Source organism: Megalopta genalis, unplaced genomic scaffold (genome assembly GCF_051020955.1).
Source record: "Megalopta genalis isolate 19385.01 unplaced genomic scaffold, iyMegGena1_principal scaffold0534, whole genome shotgun sequence".
Taxonomy (NCBI): Eukaryota; Metazoa; Arthropoda; class Insecta; order Hymenoptera; family Halictidae; genus Megalopta; species Megalopta genalis.
Window position 1 is genome coordinate 130,397 of NW_027476603.1, and position 20,042 is coordinate 150,438.

Here is a 20,042-nt window from a genome sequence, read left to right on the forward strand (position 1 = left end):
GTCGAATCTCCGTGAGCCGTCAGCGATCGCGCTGGTTTTTCGGCAAAGCTTCCGGAGCTGATATTTACGACCGGCGCGTTTTGGCATAGGGAGCTTATGTCGCTTAGAAGGACTGTTGTCAGGTTCCAACCGAAAGCCTCAAGTCTCTATACCGAGCATTCAGGGTGAGCTCCGTGCGTATATTAACTCGGCAGTCAGAAAGGGTTCAGACAACCGTTCGACCATAGGCGACACTCGTTTCCTTTGCCGGGAAGAAGTTAGGATTGAAGATTGAATGGTACGACAATAACTAAGTATTAAAGAATATATTCAAGATTAAGATACACTTAGACTCCTAATATTAACTACGACTGGGAGTAGAGTTGAAATAGTAAAGTGCGGGGAGGTCTCCAGAGGAAGTCGTTCCTCGGTGGAGCTGGGAGTAGAACTGACGATCTTCGCTGGTGCTCTGACCTCCTTCGGTTGTGGGGGCGCTGCTGCTCCGGGGAGGTACGAGTGGGGCGTACCATGTGGTGGGGAATCCTCCGGAGTGGGGATGCCGGGGAATGCTGGTGAGTCGGCTAGTGGAGCGCGTCTTTGGTGTTCTATAGCTAACGCTTGCACACGTCTTACGGTATTACGCATATGGTAACAACAGTGGAAGAGTCGGTAAACGCTTGAACGCTTCTTATGGTATTACTCGTATGGTAACGTTGGTGGAGGTGTCGGTAATGGGTTGAACGGTAGGATGGGTATCGGGAGAGCGTAGGATAGGGGCTCGAATGTAGTATATCTTCCTATAACTAGTTCGGGTTAATATATATAATCTATGTTCTTATGGCTAGGTCGATTTGAAGGCCCGGGCCTGAAAAGGGTGTCAAATTACGATGTAATTTGACACCTATTTCCAAAATTTTTCGAGCGCCCGGCGCTCGACCCGGCAAGGCGTTGGCTTGCCGAATCCGCATTTATATGGTTACATCAATACGTCGGGAGACGTAACAATATCACGCGAAACACACGATTTCGATTCAAATTCGTGCGAAATAGCGGTTTTAAACAAACGAATTAGCTTCAAATTCATGGGAAATGAACAATTTAGCTTCAAATTCAGGCGAAATACACGAATTAGCTTCTAATTCACGCGAAACAAACGTTATAGCGTCAATATCATGCGAAATACAAGATTTCGATTCAAATTCTTGCGAAATAGCGATTTTAAACAAACGATATAGCTCCAAATTCATGCGAAATGAACAATTTAGCTTCAAATTCATGCGAAATGAACAATTTAGCTTCAAGTTCATGCGAAATAAACGAGTTAGATTCAAATCCAAGCGTAATACATGACTTAGCTTCAAATCCATGCGAAACATATGGTTTAGCTTCAAATACTTGCGATATACATGATTTAGCTTCAACTGCATGCGAAACAAACGAGATAGCTACAAATCCAAGCGAAACACATGATTTAGCTTCACATCAATGCGAAGTAGAAGTCTTTGCTTCAAATCTATGCGAAACAAATGATTTAGCTTCAAATACTTGTGATATACATGATTTAGCTTCAGCTGCATGCGAAACAAACGAGTTAGCTTCAAATCCATGCGAAACACGGGATTTAGCTTCAAATCAATGCGAAGTAGAAGGCTAAGCTTCAAATCCATGCGAATCAAATGGTTTAGCTTCAAATACTTGTGATATACATGATTTAGATTCAAAGGCACGCGAAACAAACGAGTTAGCTTCAAATCCATGCGTATCACATGATTTAGCTTCAAATGAATGCGAAGTAGCATGCTTATCTTCGAATCCAGGCGAAACAAATGGTTTAGATTCAAATACTTGTGATATACATGATTTAGCTTCAACTGCATGCGAAACCAACCAGTTTGCTTCAAATCCGAGCGAAACACATGATTTAACTTCAAATCAATGCGAAGTAGAAGGCTTAGCTACAAATCCATGCGATTCAAATGGTTTAGCTTCAATTACTTGTGATATACATAATTCGGCATCAACTGCAGGCGAAACAAACGATTTAGCTTCACACTCGAGGGAAACACATGATTTAACTTCAAATCAATGCGAAGTAGAAGGTTTAGCTTCAAATCCATGCAAAACGTATGATTTGGCTTGAAATGCTTGCAAATATAAGTGATATAGCTTCAACTGCATGCGCAACAAACGAGATAGCTTCAAATCCATGCGAATCACATGATTTAGCTTCAAATCAATGCGAAGTCAGAGGCTTACTTTCAAATCTATGCGATACAAATGGTTCACGTTCAAATAGTGGTGATAAATATAATTTAGCTTCAAATGCAGACGAAACAAACGAGTTAGCTTCAAATCCATGCGTATCACATGATTTAGCTTCAAATCAATGCGAAGTAGAAGGCTTAGATTCAAATACATGAGAAACAAAATGTTTGTCTCCAGATAAATGCGATATAAGTGAAATAGCTTCAAATGCACATGACACAATCGAGTTAGCTTCAAATCCATGCGAACACATGATTTAGCTTCAAATCAATGCGAAGTGGAAGGCTTAGCTTGAGAACCAAATGGTTTAGCTTCAAATACTTGTGATATACATGATTTAGCTTCAACTGCATGCGAAACAAACGAGTTAGCTTCAAATCCAAACGAAACACATGATTTAGCTTCAAATCAATGCGAAGTAGAATATTTAGCTTCAAATCCATGTGAATCAAATGCTTTAGCTTCAAATACTTGTGATATACATGATTTAGCTTCAACTGCATCGAAACAATAGAATTAGCTTCAAATCTAAGCGAAACACATGATTTAGTTTCAAATCAATGCGAAGTAGAAGGTTTAGCTTCAAATCCATGCGAACCAAATGCTTTAGCTTCAAATATTTGTGATATACATGATTTAGTTTCAAATACAGGCAAAACAAACCAGTTTGATTCAAATCCGTACGAAACACATGATTTTGCTTCAAATACATTCGAAACACATGGATTAGCTTAATAATCATGCGAAAAAAATGGTTCAGCTTCAAATACTTGTGATATAGATTACTTAGCTTCAACTGCAGACGAAACAAATGATTTAGCTTCAATTCCAAACGAATCACATGATTTAGCATTAAATTCATACCAAACACATGGTATAGCTTCAAATTCCTGCGAAACAAATGGTTCAGCTTCAAAAACTCGTGGTAGACATGAATTAGCTTCAACACAATATGAAACAGACGTGTTAGCTTCAGGTCCAAGCGAAACACATGATTTAGCTTCAAATTCATGCGAAATGAACAATATAGCTTCAAATTCATGCGAATTACTCGATTTAGCTTTAAATTCACCCGTAACAAACGACTTACCGTCAATATCATGCGAAATACACGATTTCGACTCAAATTCGTGCGAAAAAGCGATTTCAAACAAACGATTTAGCTTCAAATTCATGCAAAATGAACAATTTATCTTCAAATTCATGCGAAATACACGAATTAGCTTTATATCCACGCGAAACGAACGATCTAACGTCAATATCACGTGAAACACACGATTTCGATTCAAATTCGTGCGAAATAGCGATTTTAAACAAACGATTTCGATTCAAATTCGTGCGCAATAGCGATTTTAAACAAACGTTGTAGCTTCAAATTCATGCGAAATGAACAATTTAGCTTCAAATTCATGCGAAATCAACAGTTTAGCTTCAAATTCATGCGAATTACTCGATTTAGCTTTAAATCCACCCGAAACAAACGACTTACCGACAATATCATGCGAAATACACGATTTCGACTCAAATTCGTGCGAAAAAGCGATGTTAAACAAACGATTTAGCTTCAAATTCATGCGAATTACTCGAATTAGCTTTATATCCACGCGAAACGAACGATCTAACGTCAATATCACGTGAAACACACGATTTCGATTCAAATTCGTGCGAAATAGCGATTTTAAACAAACGATTTCGATTCAAATTCGTGCGCAATAGCGATTTTAAACAAACGTTTTAGCTTCAAATTCATGGGAAATGAACAATTTATCTTCAAATTCAGGCGAAATACACGAATTAGCTTCTAATTCACGCGAAACAAACGTTATAGCGTCAATATCATGCGAAATACAAGATTTCGATTCAAATTCGTGCGAAATAGCGATTTTAAACAAACGATTTCGATTCAAATTCGTGCGCAATAGCGATTTTAAACAAACGTTTTAGCTTCAAATTCATGCGAAATGAACAATTTAGCTTCAAATTCATGCGAAATCAAGAGTTTAGCTTCAAATTCATGCGAATTACTCGAATTAGCTTTATATCCACGCGAAACGAACGATCTAACGTCAATATCACGTGTGTCACGTCCCGCGACTGAAGCATTATTGTAAAATCGCGTCCCACGACAAAGCGTTATTGTAAAGACGGGTCGAGCGCCGGGCGCTCGAAAAATTTTGAGTTATGGTGTCAAATTACATCGCAATTTGACACCACTTGAGCGCTCGGCCCTTCAATTTAAAATTCCGAAAATGTACACTAAAACTAAAAGAATTTAAACTAAAAGTGTCAAAAACGTAACACCTCCCGAATACACCATATCGCTTTTAAAGATAGAACTATAAACTCACCACGAACGAGAATCACAGCTCGCCGAAAAAACAGTCGTAGAAACAGAAAACGAAAAACTAATAGCAAAAAGGTAATGAACGAACTGTGATTACACTCGCGACTGGTCTTAGCTAATACTATCGTACCGCACTGTCTAACACCTAAGACTCAACTGACGCGATGGCCGAACAATCGTAGCCATCCCCGCCAGCGAGTGTCTCCACTCAGGCGTTGTGGCGATGTCAATACTCTGATGGGAAGCGCAAGGCAGAAGTTGGCACACGGACCGTACGTGACTGCGATAAGGACCGGCGCGCCAGCGGATGCAGATAGGAAAGGTATGCGGCGAGACAAGCCGCGAAGACTCGGTCCCATGCAAAGTACGTGACTGCGATAAGGACCGGCGCGCCAGCGGATGCAGATAGGAAAGGTATGCGGCGAGACAAGCCGCGAAGACTCGGTCCCATGCAAAGTACGTGACTGCGATAAGGACCGGCACGCCAGCGGATGCAGGCAGCGAGAAGAGGCACGTAGACTCGGTCTCGCCGAGACGTACGTGACTGCGATAACAGTCGGCACACCTGCAAAATGCAGATGGGAATGGAATGCAGCGGGACAGCCCGCGAAGGCACAGTCACACGGGAACCCCCACCTGTCTGACCACTGGCTGTGGCCTATAAAAACACAGGCGAGGTCCGCAGAAGGCAGTCTTCCGAACAACAGTCTTGCGAACAGAGTTCTATCTAACAGTCTACGAGTACATAAAAAGTCAAAGTGATCAAGTGATCAGCATCATCTAAGTAAATTAACGACGAATATACGCTAAGGTACTTATAAAATTTGTAAAACTCAGTGCATGGTTCTTTGTTCTAACGACGAGTTTGTACTTTTAATAAGTTTAAATTTAGTCCATTAGATAAAAATAGTTCAACCCATATTCAAACGTTTCAATTTCACTATTCTACTCAGTATTAACCAAGTGTGATTCTTCTTATTATTATTTACCTCTCTGGACTGGCACTTATTCTGCGTCCAATCGACGCTTATACTCCCAACCTAGCTGCGTCCAATCGACGCTTATACTCCCAACCTAGCTGCGTCCAATCGACGCTTATACTTCCAACCTAGCTGCGTCCAAGTGACGCTTATACGTGCCGAACAAGCTGCGTCCAAAGACGCTTATAATAATACTGAGAGAATAATAATAATAATAAGAATCCAATATATATATATATATATATATATATATATATATATATACATATAAGTAATCAAAATGAAAATTAATCTTTAGATGAATGATACCAAGAATAATAAACGTTCGAATAATAAACGTCGAGGGGGACGTAAGACAAAAATCATCCGAAAAATCCGCGCACTCCAACGGGAGGCTACAGTAAAATTTGAGCAGAGGCTCCGCGATATTGGGAGGGAGCTGGCCGAGGAGGCACTGAGGCCAGATCCGTTCCCGGATTCTCCTCCGTCCGTGGAAGTTTACGACCCGGTAACGGAGAAAGACCGTTATCACGACGACGAGTTGGAGCGCCTCTTCCAAGAGGAAGATTTTCGTGACCCCGATTGGGACCCCCAATATTTTAACATCAATTTGTTAAACATTTAATTTTAATAAAATATCCACTAGTATCTTGAATGAGTGGTAAAACCATTTCATTTATTTCCCTTCAATTTCCCGAACTGCAACCGGTGTATGCAGGCAGGTTCGAAACTGCGAACAATCCTTTCAATCATTCATTCAATACTAACGATCGTAACATAGAAATTTTTTGGTGGCAGCGCGGTGGGATTGATCGCAGAAATTGAAGGCTTTTTACCACAAAAGTACGTAAAAAAAAAAAAATAAAACTTGAGCGTTTAGTTGCCTTTTGACGATTTTTTTTTGTTTTTTTGTTTTTTTTGTTTTTTTTTCCTTTTTTCAATATGGATCAACCCGGAACCAGTCGTGACGATACTAACTCAATCCTCGACGATAATAATATTTCAACTGAACTAATAAATAGAATTTTAGAAGAACTAACCAAATCGAGGGAAAGTAACGATCTTGTATTCAAGCTAAACGAGAAATTAGAAACATTGTTGATTGCCCAAGAGGGAATCGAAAGAAACAATGCGTTGTTTACCAAATTTAAATCAGAGTTAGAACAAATTAACGATGCACTGAATGTTCTAAAAGCAAACTACCTAACCAAACCAGAAGTGTTTACTCCACTTCCAAAGCGCACTGTCCCCGCACCAATATTTAGTACAGTTGACCCAGTTGATTGTATTGATAATCCCATTAGTGTAAAAGACGCGCTGGAGACCGTTCCATTCTTCGATGGCTACAAACCATCCATATTTCAATTTCTCAGAGCATGCGATAGAGCTAAAACAATGATTCCGGAAAACCAAGAACCATATTTAGTTAAATTACTCACTAATAAGTTAAAAGGGCATGCGCTAATGGCTATAGAAGACTCAAATCTAACGACAATAGAACAGTTCGGTATAAAATTAAAAGCAATGTTCGGTCCGCACAAATCCATTAACCAATATAAAGGAGAATTAGGCAATATTTTTAAGAAACCCGGCGAACCTATACTCGATTACATTAGCCGTGTTAAAGATTTAAGATTGGCAATAATAGACGGCGAACGGGCAAACTACAAGGGGCTGCCCGAAGCCTTAATAAAAATTATCGACAGTGAAGTGATAGATGGTTTCATCAAAGGTCTCCCATCTGAAATTAGCATCAGGATCAAGCTAGAAGGTTACAAAAACCTAGAAGAAGTATACACCAACGCGATCAAAATCACAAAAGAAATCGAGGTGGAGGAAGAAAGGACTAAGACCTACAACCCTAGATTTCGAGATCACAGAAATTACGGACAACCAATAAACCAACATCGAAATCCGAATAGACAAGCTTTTGAACAAAGGCCTCAGTGGAATACCACCCTACCGCCCAGGAGGTTTGAATCAAATCAAAACTCAAGCAACGATCCTAATTCTCTAACCAAACAGATCTCTTGCAATTATTGTAAAAAACCAGGCCACCTAATCAAGGATTGCTACAAATTTAAAGCTAAAATCGATTCTGGCGAAATAGTTCCATACGGCAATCAACGAACGGGAAACGGCAACCCCTCCCATGGGAATTCCGGCGCACCCAAGGGAGCGAACCCGAACCAGCGCCGTTCAGTCATGAAAATAAGACCAGCTACTACGGAGAAACCTGTATCTCCGGTGCCTGGGCCATCAACACCAACGCAATCAATAATACAGAAGACCAAGGGCCCGAGCAAACAATCGAAGCAAGAGGAAAACGCAGAGATAGACCTAAGCGAGCTATCACTGTTCGATTAGACTCTACTACCAACACACCGACAGTTATGATCACCTCACCCGACATGCACGGAATTGTTACACTCCTTGTAGATTCTGGGTCAGAAGTTAATTTAATAAAAGAATGCATGATATCCAGCTCTGACGACATCAACACTGACGACATTATTCATATTAGAGGAATCTCGGCCGAAATCCTGGACACCTTAGGGACTGTTAAAATCAGGATAGCAGGTCATCCAGTACTCTTTCACGTTGTCAGTGATAAAATGCCGATAGACCAATGTGGAATCTTAGGATCCAACTTCATGCAAACTTATCAAGCAACAATTGACTACTCCGGGAAACACTTAAATTGGGGAAACACTTACATACCTTTCTATGAACCCCAACAAGTAACAATTCCAAAACGAACATCGATAGCAATCATGGTTACCATAATAAATTCGGAAGAAAAGCAAGGTTATATACCACTCATAACCAAAGAAAATGGTATATTCATCGGTGAAGCGATCGTAACCAATAGCCAGGGACGAGCTCATATCCGAGCAACTAATACTACATTAAAGGATTATGTCCTCGACATACCCGTAGTTAAGCTTCAACAATTTGAGGAACCCAAGGATAAAGAAATAAAAACATGCCTTACAACGACAATATGCCGTCAAGATCGTCTCCAAGCAATACTAAAATTACTAAGATTAGATCATCTCAACTCGGAAGAAAAGAAGAACATATTACGACTAATCGAACGAAACGCAGACAGATTTTACATCCCAGGGGAAACACTACAAGGAACCAACTTATCTCGGCACAAAATTCCAACGACAGACGATATTCCAATAAACACACGACAATATAGATTTCCCCCAGTACATAAAGAGGAAATTAACAAACAGGTACAAGAATTGCTAGACACAAATATAGTGGAATCATCAATATCACCATACAACTCTCCGGTGTGGATTGTACCCAAAAAAGCTGACTCGCAAGGAAATAAACGATGGCGCCTAGTCATCGATTACCGAAACCTCAACGATAAAACGATCAATGACGCATACCCATTACCTAATATCACGGAAATCCTCGATCAACTTGGAAGCGCCAAATACTTTTCCACTTTCGACTTAGCTTCTGGATTCCATCAAATTAAAATGGCACCAGAGGATGCTCACAAAACAGCTTTTTCAACACCATATGGACACTTTCAATTCAAAAGAATGCCATTCGGCTTAAAGAACGCACCAGCCACCTTTCAAAGGCTAATGAATAGCGTTCTGTCTGGACTACAAGGGACAGAATTATTCGTATATCTAGACGATATTGTGTTATATGCCAGATCGCTACAAGAACATGAAATGAAATTCAACAAGCTGATGAATCGTCTAAGAGAAGCCAACCTATCCCTACAACCAGACAAATGTGAGTTTCTACGACATGAAGTTGCCTACTTAGGACACATTATTAGCGAGTCCGGTCTAAAACCAGACCCCAAAAAGATCGAGGCGGTGAAAAATTTCCCAAAACCTAAAAATCCAAAACAAATTAAACAATTCCTAGGACTAGCTGGTTATTATCGCAGATTTATCCAAAAATTTTCTGCAACAGCTAAACCTCTTACCGATCTATTAAAAAAGGATACCCAATTCAAATGGCGAGAAACCCAGGAACAATCATTCCAAACGTTAAAAGAAGCCCTTGTAACAGAACCAATACTTCAATTTCCGGATTTCAAACAAACATTCAACTTAACAACTGACGCGTCCGGATATGCTATTGGAGGCGTACTCAGTCAGGGGGCGATAGGCAAGGATCTACCCATAGCATACGCCTCCCGTGTATTAAATCCTGCCGAACAAAAATATTCAACAATAGAGAAGGAATGTCTTGCGATTGTATACTGCACCACATATTTTCGGCCTTACCTATACGGACGACAATTCAACATAGTTACAGACCACAAACCACTAGTATGGCTACATTCAATCAAAGACCCAACCTCAAGATTGTGGAAATGGAAATTGAAACTGTCAGAATACGAATATAAAATACAATATAAGGAAGGAAGAGCCAACGCCAACGCAGACGCTTTGTCACGAAATCCACCCGAACAATATAATAACCTATCCAACCTGTAGATAAAACGAAATCAGCCAGAAAGAGAACAGCCTCTATATCTTTCGAAGATGCAGAAGAAGAAGAAGAATATATTTCTATAAACAACCCATTGAAGAAGAAAAAGGATGACCTAAACATCTCATCGGACGATTCACCCATGTTCGACGCAACGAGAAAACGTAAGAAATGTGACGACTTGACCACACCTATACCAGCACCAACACCATACCACCAAGATATAGAAGAATCATCACCCGAACCAATAGCCGCCAGACTGTTTGATGACGTACCCGAGAACAATTCAATAACCAACGACATGGAATTAACGCCTAGCCAAGGAGACGTGCTTTGGGAACATATAAGCCCCTTGAGCAACCCTGACGAGACTGCGATCGAAGACCACGACCAACAACGCAACCCACACTTACACATAATTGAAAGCCGTGAGCCCTTGAACATGAGCAAAACACACAAAGTCGTATTCATTGACATGGACGGCAATCCAATCGACGAAGGTGCGAAAGAATTAAACGAAGCTAACCAATTGGGAACATTCATCGACCTAACGTTTGAACGAGCCAGACTTCATCCTACCGAATCATTCTACATTATAGCACTCCCTGTCAAAGCCAATAATCACACGCCTATAGAGCCTATAAATGTTACCAATTGTCTGGCCTCTTTATTGGACGTAGCACAAGAACTACAACTGAAATCTTTCTCAATACGCAAAACAGAAACTATAGAAGATATCCCTTGGAAGTACATACTAAACGAACTCAAACAAATATTTAGAGACCAGAATGTAAACATAACCGTATGTACCGGTAAAATCACAATACCCCCAGTAACGGAAAGACTAAGTATTATAAACGAAAATCACGCATCTGCAATTGGAGGACACAAGGGTATAACGAAAACATATCATAGAATTCGACCAAAGTTTTATTGGGATGGTATGAAAAAAGATATTAGGGACTTCATCCGAACATGCAATGAATGTCAACTGAAAAAACTGACAAGAATAAAAACAAGGCAACCTATGGTGTTGACAGATACACCAGGAAACGCCTTTGATAAAGTCAGTCTAGATATAGTTGGTCCTTTACCAGAAACTAAAAGGAAAAATAGATATATACTAACCATGCAGGACTTACTAACAAAATATTCTTTAGCTGTACCTTTAGATCAAACCACCTCTGCGGATATAGCGGATGCCTTTATCAAACATCTGGTATGCCGATTCGGAGCCCCCAGGGCAATACTAACGGATCAAGGTTCTAACTTTACGTCAAATTTAATGAAACAGGTATCAAAGAAATTTAAAATAAAACATTATAAAACTACCGCATATCATCCGCAAAGTAATGGTTCTATCGAAAGGTCGCATCACGTCTTAATAGAATACCTTAAACAATATGTAACGAACTCGTCTAACTGGGACGACTGGTTAGAACTAGCAATGTTTTCTTACAATACTTCTGTTCACGAAGGTACTAAGTTTTCTCCTCATGAACTAATTTTTGGTAGAATTGCTCGCGAACCTAGCAGCTACAATCCCGTTAGAGAAAACGTAGAACCTACCTACGCAGATTATCTCCAAGAACTACACACTACAATAAACAAATTACAATTATCGGCTCGAAAAAATTTGATTGCAGCGAAAACCAGATCGAAACATTATTACGACAAACGAATAAATCCTCAAAATTTTAAAGCAGGAGATCTAGTATATTTACTGAAAGAACCCTTGAGAGGTAAATTCTGTAACCAATACACCGGCCCGCACAAGGTTATAGAACTCCTACCCAAGGAGAATGTAAAAATCTTATTTGGAGGTACTCTGCGTACCGTTCACCTTAATAAATTAAAACTAGCTCATATTAGATCTAAAATATAAAATATACCGACCATCGACTTGAAGACTACATACAACAGACGGACTGAATGATCACTATCGACGAAGACCACAGACTGTTGCAAATTATAAATAAGAAGGAACCTAAACTCAATTCTGTATTTTCAACCAGTATGCCAATTCCCCGGGAAAACTATAAAGAAGATCCAGAGGACTTGGAAGAATTCTACGGACCAATAGACGGAATTTTACCAATCCATCATCCGGAAACATATGGACGGCTCCTCCAATTATTTTGTATAATTGCGGTATCAAGGACCCCGATCTACGTATCCCGATTGAGACGCCGCCTGTGCCAAGAGTGTTACTTGGGTGCAGATGAAGAAGATCAGCCCTTTTTTCACGAAGGTGGATGGCATTCGCTGGGAAATGTGCACACAATAGTGTGGGCGGTGCATTGTCATAAATGTGACGTGCGGATTGCCAATGTACGTCCGGCTTGGCGATGCACAGAGTGCATTGAAGAATATTTAGAACTGTCAACAAGCGGGTGGGCTGCAATAAACTCAAACCTGCTAATTGACGTAATCTGCAGATGGTAGAGTCAAAATGGGGGTCCCGAACCCATTACAAGAATATAATGTGGAAGAATATAAAAACTTGATACAAGCCATAGACGGAGTCATTCTTGAAGAATACCCAGACATCTACGCCACCCTTCTAAATCTTTACTGCGTGAAACTAATAACGCAGGCAATATTCAGACTAGCCAACACCGCCTATCCCGGAAACAACCTGTGCGCATATTGTTATGAAGACTTACACCCCAGTCTGAAGGAACAATTTGTATTGATCGAATGGACTCATGCCATCACTTCCTCCGAAGGACTTCTACACTTCAGCGAATGCAACAATTGTCTCACGCCCCTTGTGAACGTGAAATGTGCATCCCAGTGTCTCCAGTGCATTGAGACTCACTTTGAACTAACTTTTGAACAGTGGGAATACGTCTCGTCGGGTTATGCTATAGATAGCGAACACATAATGAATTTTAATGATGGACGTTAATTTACTACTATTACACTACTGCGGCAATTTATTTCTAAGTTTATATGATGAAATAAGTAAACTTAACAAATTTGTAAAAGAAAGCGTATCATAAAAAATAAAACATTTGATTCCAGATGTTAACTATTTGGTTAATGCTTTGTTATGTGCGAATGAGCTGGGCCATCGTCGGATATGATTGCAGCGGCAATAACCTGAATATCACCACGGTATCTCTCAATGAAATTGGCGATTGCGATACCGAGCAATTAACCACAATGACGGAGCAAACATATATTCAACTGCTACAACTGTCAGAGTTCAACTACGTAGACGTCATACAATGTAAAGTGGAAATAGCAAGAACCATACACTACTGCGGCATGCACTCACATATCTCGGCAGTGCAAAATGGCATCAACCAATACTTGGAAACAACAACCGAAGAAGAGTGCAACCAAATGCACCAATTTGGAATATTTCACGCAGGAAGAAATACTTTCCTATATGGGTTAAAAACTAATACCACGGTAACTCGACCCTTCACAATGGCTGGTAAACTAAATATTGATGGAACCTGTCATGGAGCCGATTTCTCGGACCCATACGGGTCATGGGAGAATGTAGTAGTGCAAGCTACTGCCACAATAACTATACGAGCATCCTCCGTTCCAGTTCGTCTAGAGGCGAACAAAGTCATTTTAAAATCAGGAACAATCTGTGGTTTCCAAAGTGGCACATGCCTTGACAACGAAGACGGTTACACCTATTGGAAACCATTCCCAGTTTCAACCTGCAAATTTGACCAATACGATGTACTGTATGAAGGACTGGCCTCAAAAATTACAGAAACCTTAAATCAACAACCAACCCCATCTGTATTTGCACTCACAACCAAAGAAATCACGTTCGCATTTACCAAAACGGGCGAAATGCCGATTTGTGGATACACGCTGTTCCAAACCGAACATCCCAAACTCTTTATTCTTGAAACAAATAAGGGAAACACGTTCACAACGGCAAAGAGGACACGTGTAGAAAATTTCGACATTTTTACGTATATCAACTCTAAATTCGTGTACATTGAAAAACACATAAAAACACAGATGACCACCCTTTATCGGAATTTGCTAAAACAAAAATGCGATCTAGAGAAACAAGTTCTGACAAACGCATTAACCTTGGCTACGCTAAAACCAGATGAATTTGCCCAAACAGTAACCAAGTTGCCCGGACATATGGCACTGGTTGCTGGAGAAGTGATTCACATTATAAAATGTATTCCGGTGAACGTACAAGTAAGACACGCTCAAGAATGCTATAACGAGTTACCAGTTACTCACAATAACCGCACGATGTTCTTAACGCCCAAAACACGAATACTCTCTAACCATGGCACGCAGAGAGACTGCAGCCATGTGTTGCCTGTTATGTACGAAATTGATCAGTCTTGGCATAAATTGTTACCTAGGCCGACAGAGACGGTTCCTCCACAAGTCCTACAACCACTAAAAGAACCAATTTGGCGTTATATCAACCCACTAAACCTAGCCACTAGCGGCATATACACTCAAAAGGACTTGAATAACTTGAGGGATCATATCATGTTCCCGGCGGAAAAAGCAGCAATAATAAATTCAATGGCACGGACAATGACGGGAAAAAACATTCCGAGCGGAACCTTGTCTCTTATGGATATGATAAATGAGGACACATTAAATCAAATAGCCGAAAATGCAGCAACCAAATTTTGGAACGGATTCCTACGCTTCGGATCCGTTAGCGCTGGACTGATTGGTATTTTTATTATATTCAGAATATTTAAAACAATAGTGGATACGATAATACAAGGCTATCAGATACATTCCACGTATGGTTGCGGTCTTCATCTATGCGGAGCAGCATGGAGTTCAATCACACACCTCCTTCTTCACCGTGCCAGCAAACATAAATATCAAGTCGATGCGGACAATGATCCAGAACCCACCAGCGTAGATTGCCAGACACAAACAAGCAGACCCGATACCGCCGAACGCCGAGCAGCCATACGAAACCTGGAACAAATTTCTCTTAGAAATTTGCTATCTAAGGGGGAAGGTGTCACGTCCCGCGACTGAAGCATTATTGTAAAATCGCGTCCCACGACAAAGCGTTATTGTAAAGACGGGTCGAGCGCCGGGCGCTCGAAAAATTTTGAGTTATGGTGTCAAATTACATCGCAATTTGACACCACTTGAGCGCTCGGCCCTTCAATTTAAAATTCCGAAAATGTACACTAAAACTAAAAGAATTTAAACTAAAAGTGTCAAAAACGTAACACCTCCCGAATACACCATATCGCTTTTAAAGATAGAACTATAAACTCACCACGAACGAGAATCACAGCTCGCCGAAAAAACAGTCGTAGAAACAGAAAACGAAAAACTAATAGCAAAAAGGTAATGAACGAACTGTGATTACACTCGCGACTGGTCTTAGCTAATACTATCGTACCGCACTGTCTAACACCTAAGACTCAACTGACGCGATGGCCGAACAATCGTAGCCATCCCCGCCAGCGAGTGTCCCCACTCAGTCGTTGTGGCGATGTCAATACTCTGATGGGAAGCGCAAGGCAGAAGTTGGCACACGGACCGTACGTGACTGCGATAAGGACCGGCGCGCCAGCGGATGCAGATAGGAAAGGTATGCGGCGAGACAAGCCGCGAAGACTCGGTCCCATGCAAAGTACGTGACTGCGATAAGGACCGGCGCGCCAGCGGATGCAGATAGGAAAGGTATGCGGCGAGACAAGCCGCGAAGACTCGGTCCCATGCAAAGTACGTGACTGCGATAAGGACCGGCACGCCAGCGGATGCAGGCAGCGAGAAGAGGCACGTAGACTCGGTCTCGCCGAGACGTACGTGACTGCGATAACAGTCGGCACACCTGCAAAATGCAGATGGGAATGGAATGCAGCGGGACAGCCCGCGAAGGCACAGTCACACGGGAACCCCCACCTGTCTGACCACTGGCTGCGGCCTATAAAAACACAGGCGAGGTCCGCAGAAGGCAGTCTTCCGAACAACAGTCTTGCGAACAGAGTTCTATCTAACAGTCTACGAGTACATAAAAAGTCAAAGTGATCAAGTGATCAGCATCATCTAAGTAAATTAACGACGAATATACGCTAAGGTACTTATAAAATTTGTAAAACTCAGTGCATGGTTCTTTGTTCTAACGACGAGTTTGTACTTTTAATAAGTTTAAATTTAGTCCATTAGATAAAAATAGTTCAACCCATATTCAAACGTTTCAATTTCACTATTCTACTCAGTATTAACCAAGTGTGATTCTTCTTATTATTATTTACCTCTCTGGACTGGCACTTATTCTGCGTCCAATCGACGCTTATACTCCCAACCTAGCTGCGTCCAATCGACGCTTATACTCCCAACCTAGCTGCGTCCAATCGACGCTTATACTTCCAACCTAGCTGCGTCCAAGTGACGCTTATACGTGCCGAACAAGCTGCGTCCAAAGACGCTTATAATAATACTGAGAGAATAATAATAATAATAAGAATCCAATATATATATATATATATATATATATATATATATATATACATATAAGTAATCAAAATGAAAATTAATCTTTAGATGAATGATACCAAGAATAATAAACGTTCGAATAATAAACGTCGAGGGGGACGTAAGACAAAAATCATCCGAAAAATCCGCGCACTCCAACGGGAGGCTACAGTAAAATTTGAGCAGAGGCTCCGCGATATTGGGAGGGAGCTGGCCGAGGAGGCACTGAGGCCAGATCCGTTCCCGGATTCTCCTCCGTCCGTGGAAGTTTACGACCCGGTAACGGAGAAAGACCGTTATCACGACGACGAGTTGGAGCGCCTCTTCCAAGAGGAAGATTTTCGTGACCCCGATTGGGACCCCCAATATTTTAACATCAATTTGTTAAACATTTAATTTTAATAAAATATCCACTAGTATCTTGAATGAGTGGTAAAACCATTTCATTTATTTCCCTTCAATTTCCCGAACTGCAACCGGTGTATGCAGGCAGGTTCGAAACTGCGAACAATCCTTTCAATCATTCATTCAATACTAACGATCGTAACATAGAAATTTTTTGGTGGCAGCGCGGTGGGATTGATCGCAGAAATTGAAGGCTTTTTACCACAAAAGTACGTAAAAAAAAAAAAATAAAACTTGAGCGTTTAGTTGCCTTTTGACGATTTTTTTTTGTTTTTTTGTTTTTTTTGTTTTTTTTTCCTTTTTTCAATATGGATCAACCCGGAACCAGTCGTGACGATACTAACTCAATCCTCGACGATAATAATATTTCAACTGAACTAATAAATAGAATTTTAGAAGAACTAACCAAATCGAGGGAAAGTAACGATCTTGTATTCAAGCTAAACGAGAAATTAGAAACATTGTTGATTGCCCAAGAGGGAATCGAAAGAAACAATGCGTTGTTTACCAAATTTAAATCAGAGTTAGAACAAATTAACGATGCACTGAATGTTCTAAAAGCAAACTACCTAACCAAACCAGAAGTGTTTACTCCACTTCCAAAGCGCACTGTCCCCGCACCAATATTTAGTACAGTTGACCCAGTTGATTGTATTGATAATCCCATTAGTGTAAAAGACGCGCTGGAGACCGTTCCATTCTTCGATGGCTACAAACCATCCATATTTCAATTTCTCAGAGCATGCGATAGAGCTAAAACAATGATTCCGGAAAACCAAGAACCATATTTAGTTAAATTACTCACTAATAAGTTAAAAGGGCATGCGCTAATGGCTATAGAAGACTCAAATCTAACGACAATAGAACAGTTCGGTATAAAATTAAAAGCAATGTTCGGTCCGCACAAATCCATTAACCAATATAAAGGAGAATTAGGCAATATTTTTAAGAAACCCGGCGAACCTATACTCGATTACATTAGCCGTGTTAAAGATTTAAGATTGGCAATAATAGACGGCGAACGGGCAAACTACAAGGGGCTGCCCGAAGCCTTAATAAAAATTATCGACAGTGAAGTGATAGATGGTTTCATCAAAGGTCTCCCATCTGAAATTAGCATCAGGATCAAGCTAGAAGGTTACAAAAACCTAGAAGAAGTATACACCAACGCGATCAAAATCACAAAAGAAATCGAGGTGGAGGAAGAAAGGACTAAGACCTACAACCCTAGATTTCGAGATCACAGAAATTACGGACAACCAATAAACCAACATCGAAATCCGAATAGACAAGCTTTTGAACAAAGGCCTCAGTGGAATACCACCCTACCGCCCAGGAGGTTTGAATCAAATCAAAACTCAAGCAACGATCCTAATTCTCTAACCAAACAGATCTCTTGCAATTATTGTAAAAAACCAGGCCACCTAATCAAGGATTGCTACAAATTTAAAGCTAAAATCGATTCTGGCGAAATAGTTCCATACGGCAATCAACGAACGGGAAACGGCAACCCCTCCCATGGGAATTCCGGCGCACCCAAGGGAGCGAACCCGAACCAGCGCCGTTCAGTCATGAAAATAAGACCAGCTACTACGGAGAAACCTGTATCTCCGGTGCCTGGGCCATCAACACCAACGCAATCAATAATACAGAAGACCAAGGGCCCGAGCAAACAATCGAAGCAAGAGGAAAACGCAGAGATAGACCTAAGCGAGCTATCACTGTTCGATTAGACTCTACTACCAACACACCGACAGTTATGATCACCTCACCCGACATGCACGGAATTGTTACACTCCTTGTAGATTCTGGGTCAGAAGTTAATTTAATAAAAGAATGCATGATATCCAGCTCTGACGACATCAACACTGACGACATTATTCATATTAGAGGAATCTCGGCCGAAATCCTGGACACCTTAGGGACTGTTAAAATCAGGATAGCAGGTCATCCAGTACTCTTTCACGTTGTCAGTGATAAAATGCCGATAGACCAATGTGGAATCTTAGGATCCAACTTCATGCAAACTTATCAAGCAACAATTGACTACTCCGGGAAACACTTAAATTGGGGAAACACTTACATACCTTTCTATGAACCCCAACAAGTAACAATTCCAAAACGAACATCGATAGCAATCATGGTTACCATAATAAATTCGGAAGAAAAGCAAGGTTATATACCACTCATAACCAAAGAAAATGGTATATTCATCGGTGAAGCGATCGTAACCAATAGCCAGGGACGAGCTCATATCCGAGCAACTAATACTACATTAAAGGATTATGTCCTCGACATACCCGTAGTTAAGCTTCAACAATTTGAGGAACCCAAGGATAAAGAAATAAAAACATGCCTTACAACGACAATATGCCGTCAAGATCGTCTCCAAGCAATACTAAAATTACTAAGATTAGATCATCTCAACTCGGAAGAAAAGAAGAACATATTACGACTAATCGAACGAAACGCAGACAGATTTTACATCCCAGGGGAAACACTACAAGGAACCAACTTATCTCGGCACAAAATTCCAACGACAGACGATATTCCAATAAACACACGACAATATAGATTTCCCCCAGTACATAAAGAGGAAATTAACAAACAGGTACAAGAATTGCTAGACACAAATATAGTGGAATCATCAATATCACTATACAACTCTCCGGTGTGGATTGTACCCAAAAAAGCTGACTCGCAAGGAAATAAACGATGGCGCCTAGTCATCGATTACCGAAACCTCAACGATAAAACGATCAATGACGCATACCCATTACCTAATATCACGGAAATCCTCGATCAACTTGGAAGCGCCAAATACTTTTCCACTTTCGACTTAGCTTCTGGATTCCATCAAATTAAAATGGCACCAGAGGATGCTCACAAAACAGCTTTTTCAACACCATATGGACACTTTCAATTCAAAAGAATGCCATTCGGCTTAAAGAACGCACCAGCCACCTTTCAAAGGCTAATGAATAGCGTTCTGTCTGGACTACAAGGGACAGAATTATTCGTATATCTAGACGATATTGTGTTATATGCCAGATCGCTACAAGAACATGAAATGAAATTCAACAAGCTGATGAATCGTCTAAGAGAAGCCAACCTATCCCTACAACCAG

At 40.6% G+C, this 20,042-nt stretch overlaps 1 protein-coding gene across 1 annotated transcript; it reads left to right on the forward strand.

The window, feature by feature from the left end:
• The first annotated feature begins 12,855 nt into the window (after positions 1–12,855).
• On the forward strand, positions 12,856–15,100 carry LOC143263387 (uncharacterized). Its single transcript, XM_076528399.1, has one exon. The coding sequence runs from the start codon at positions 13,075–13,077 to the stop codon at positions 15,052–15,054; it is 1,980 nt and encodes a 659-aa protein (XP_076384514.1). The 5' UTR covers positions 12,856–13,074; the 3' UTR covers positions 15,055–15,100.
• The last annotated feature ends 4,942 nt before the right edge of the window (positions 15,101–20,042 follow it).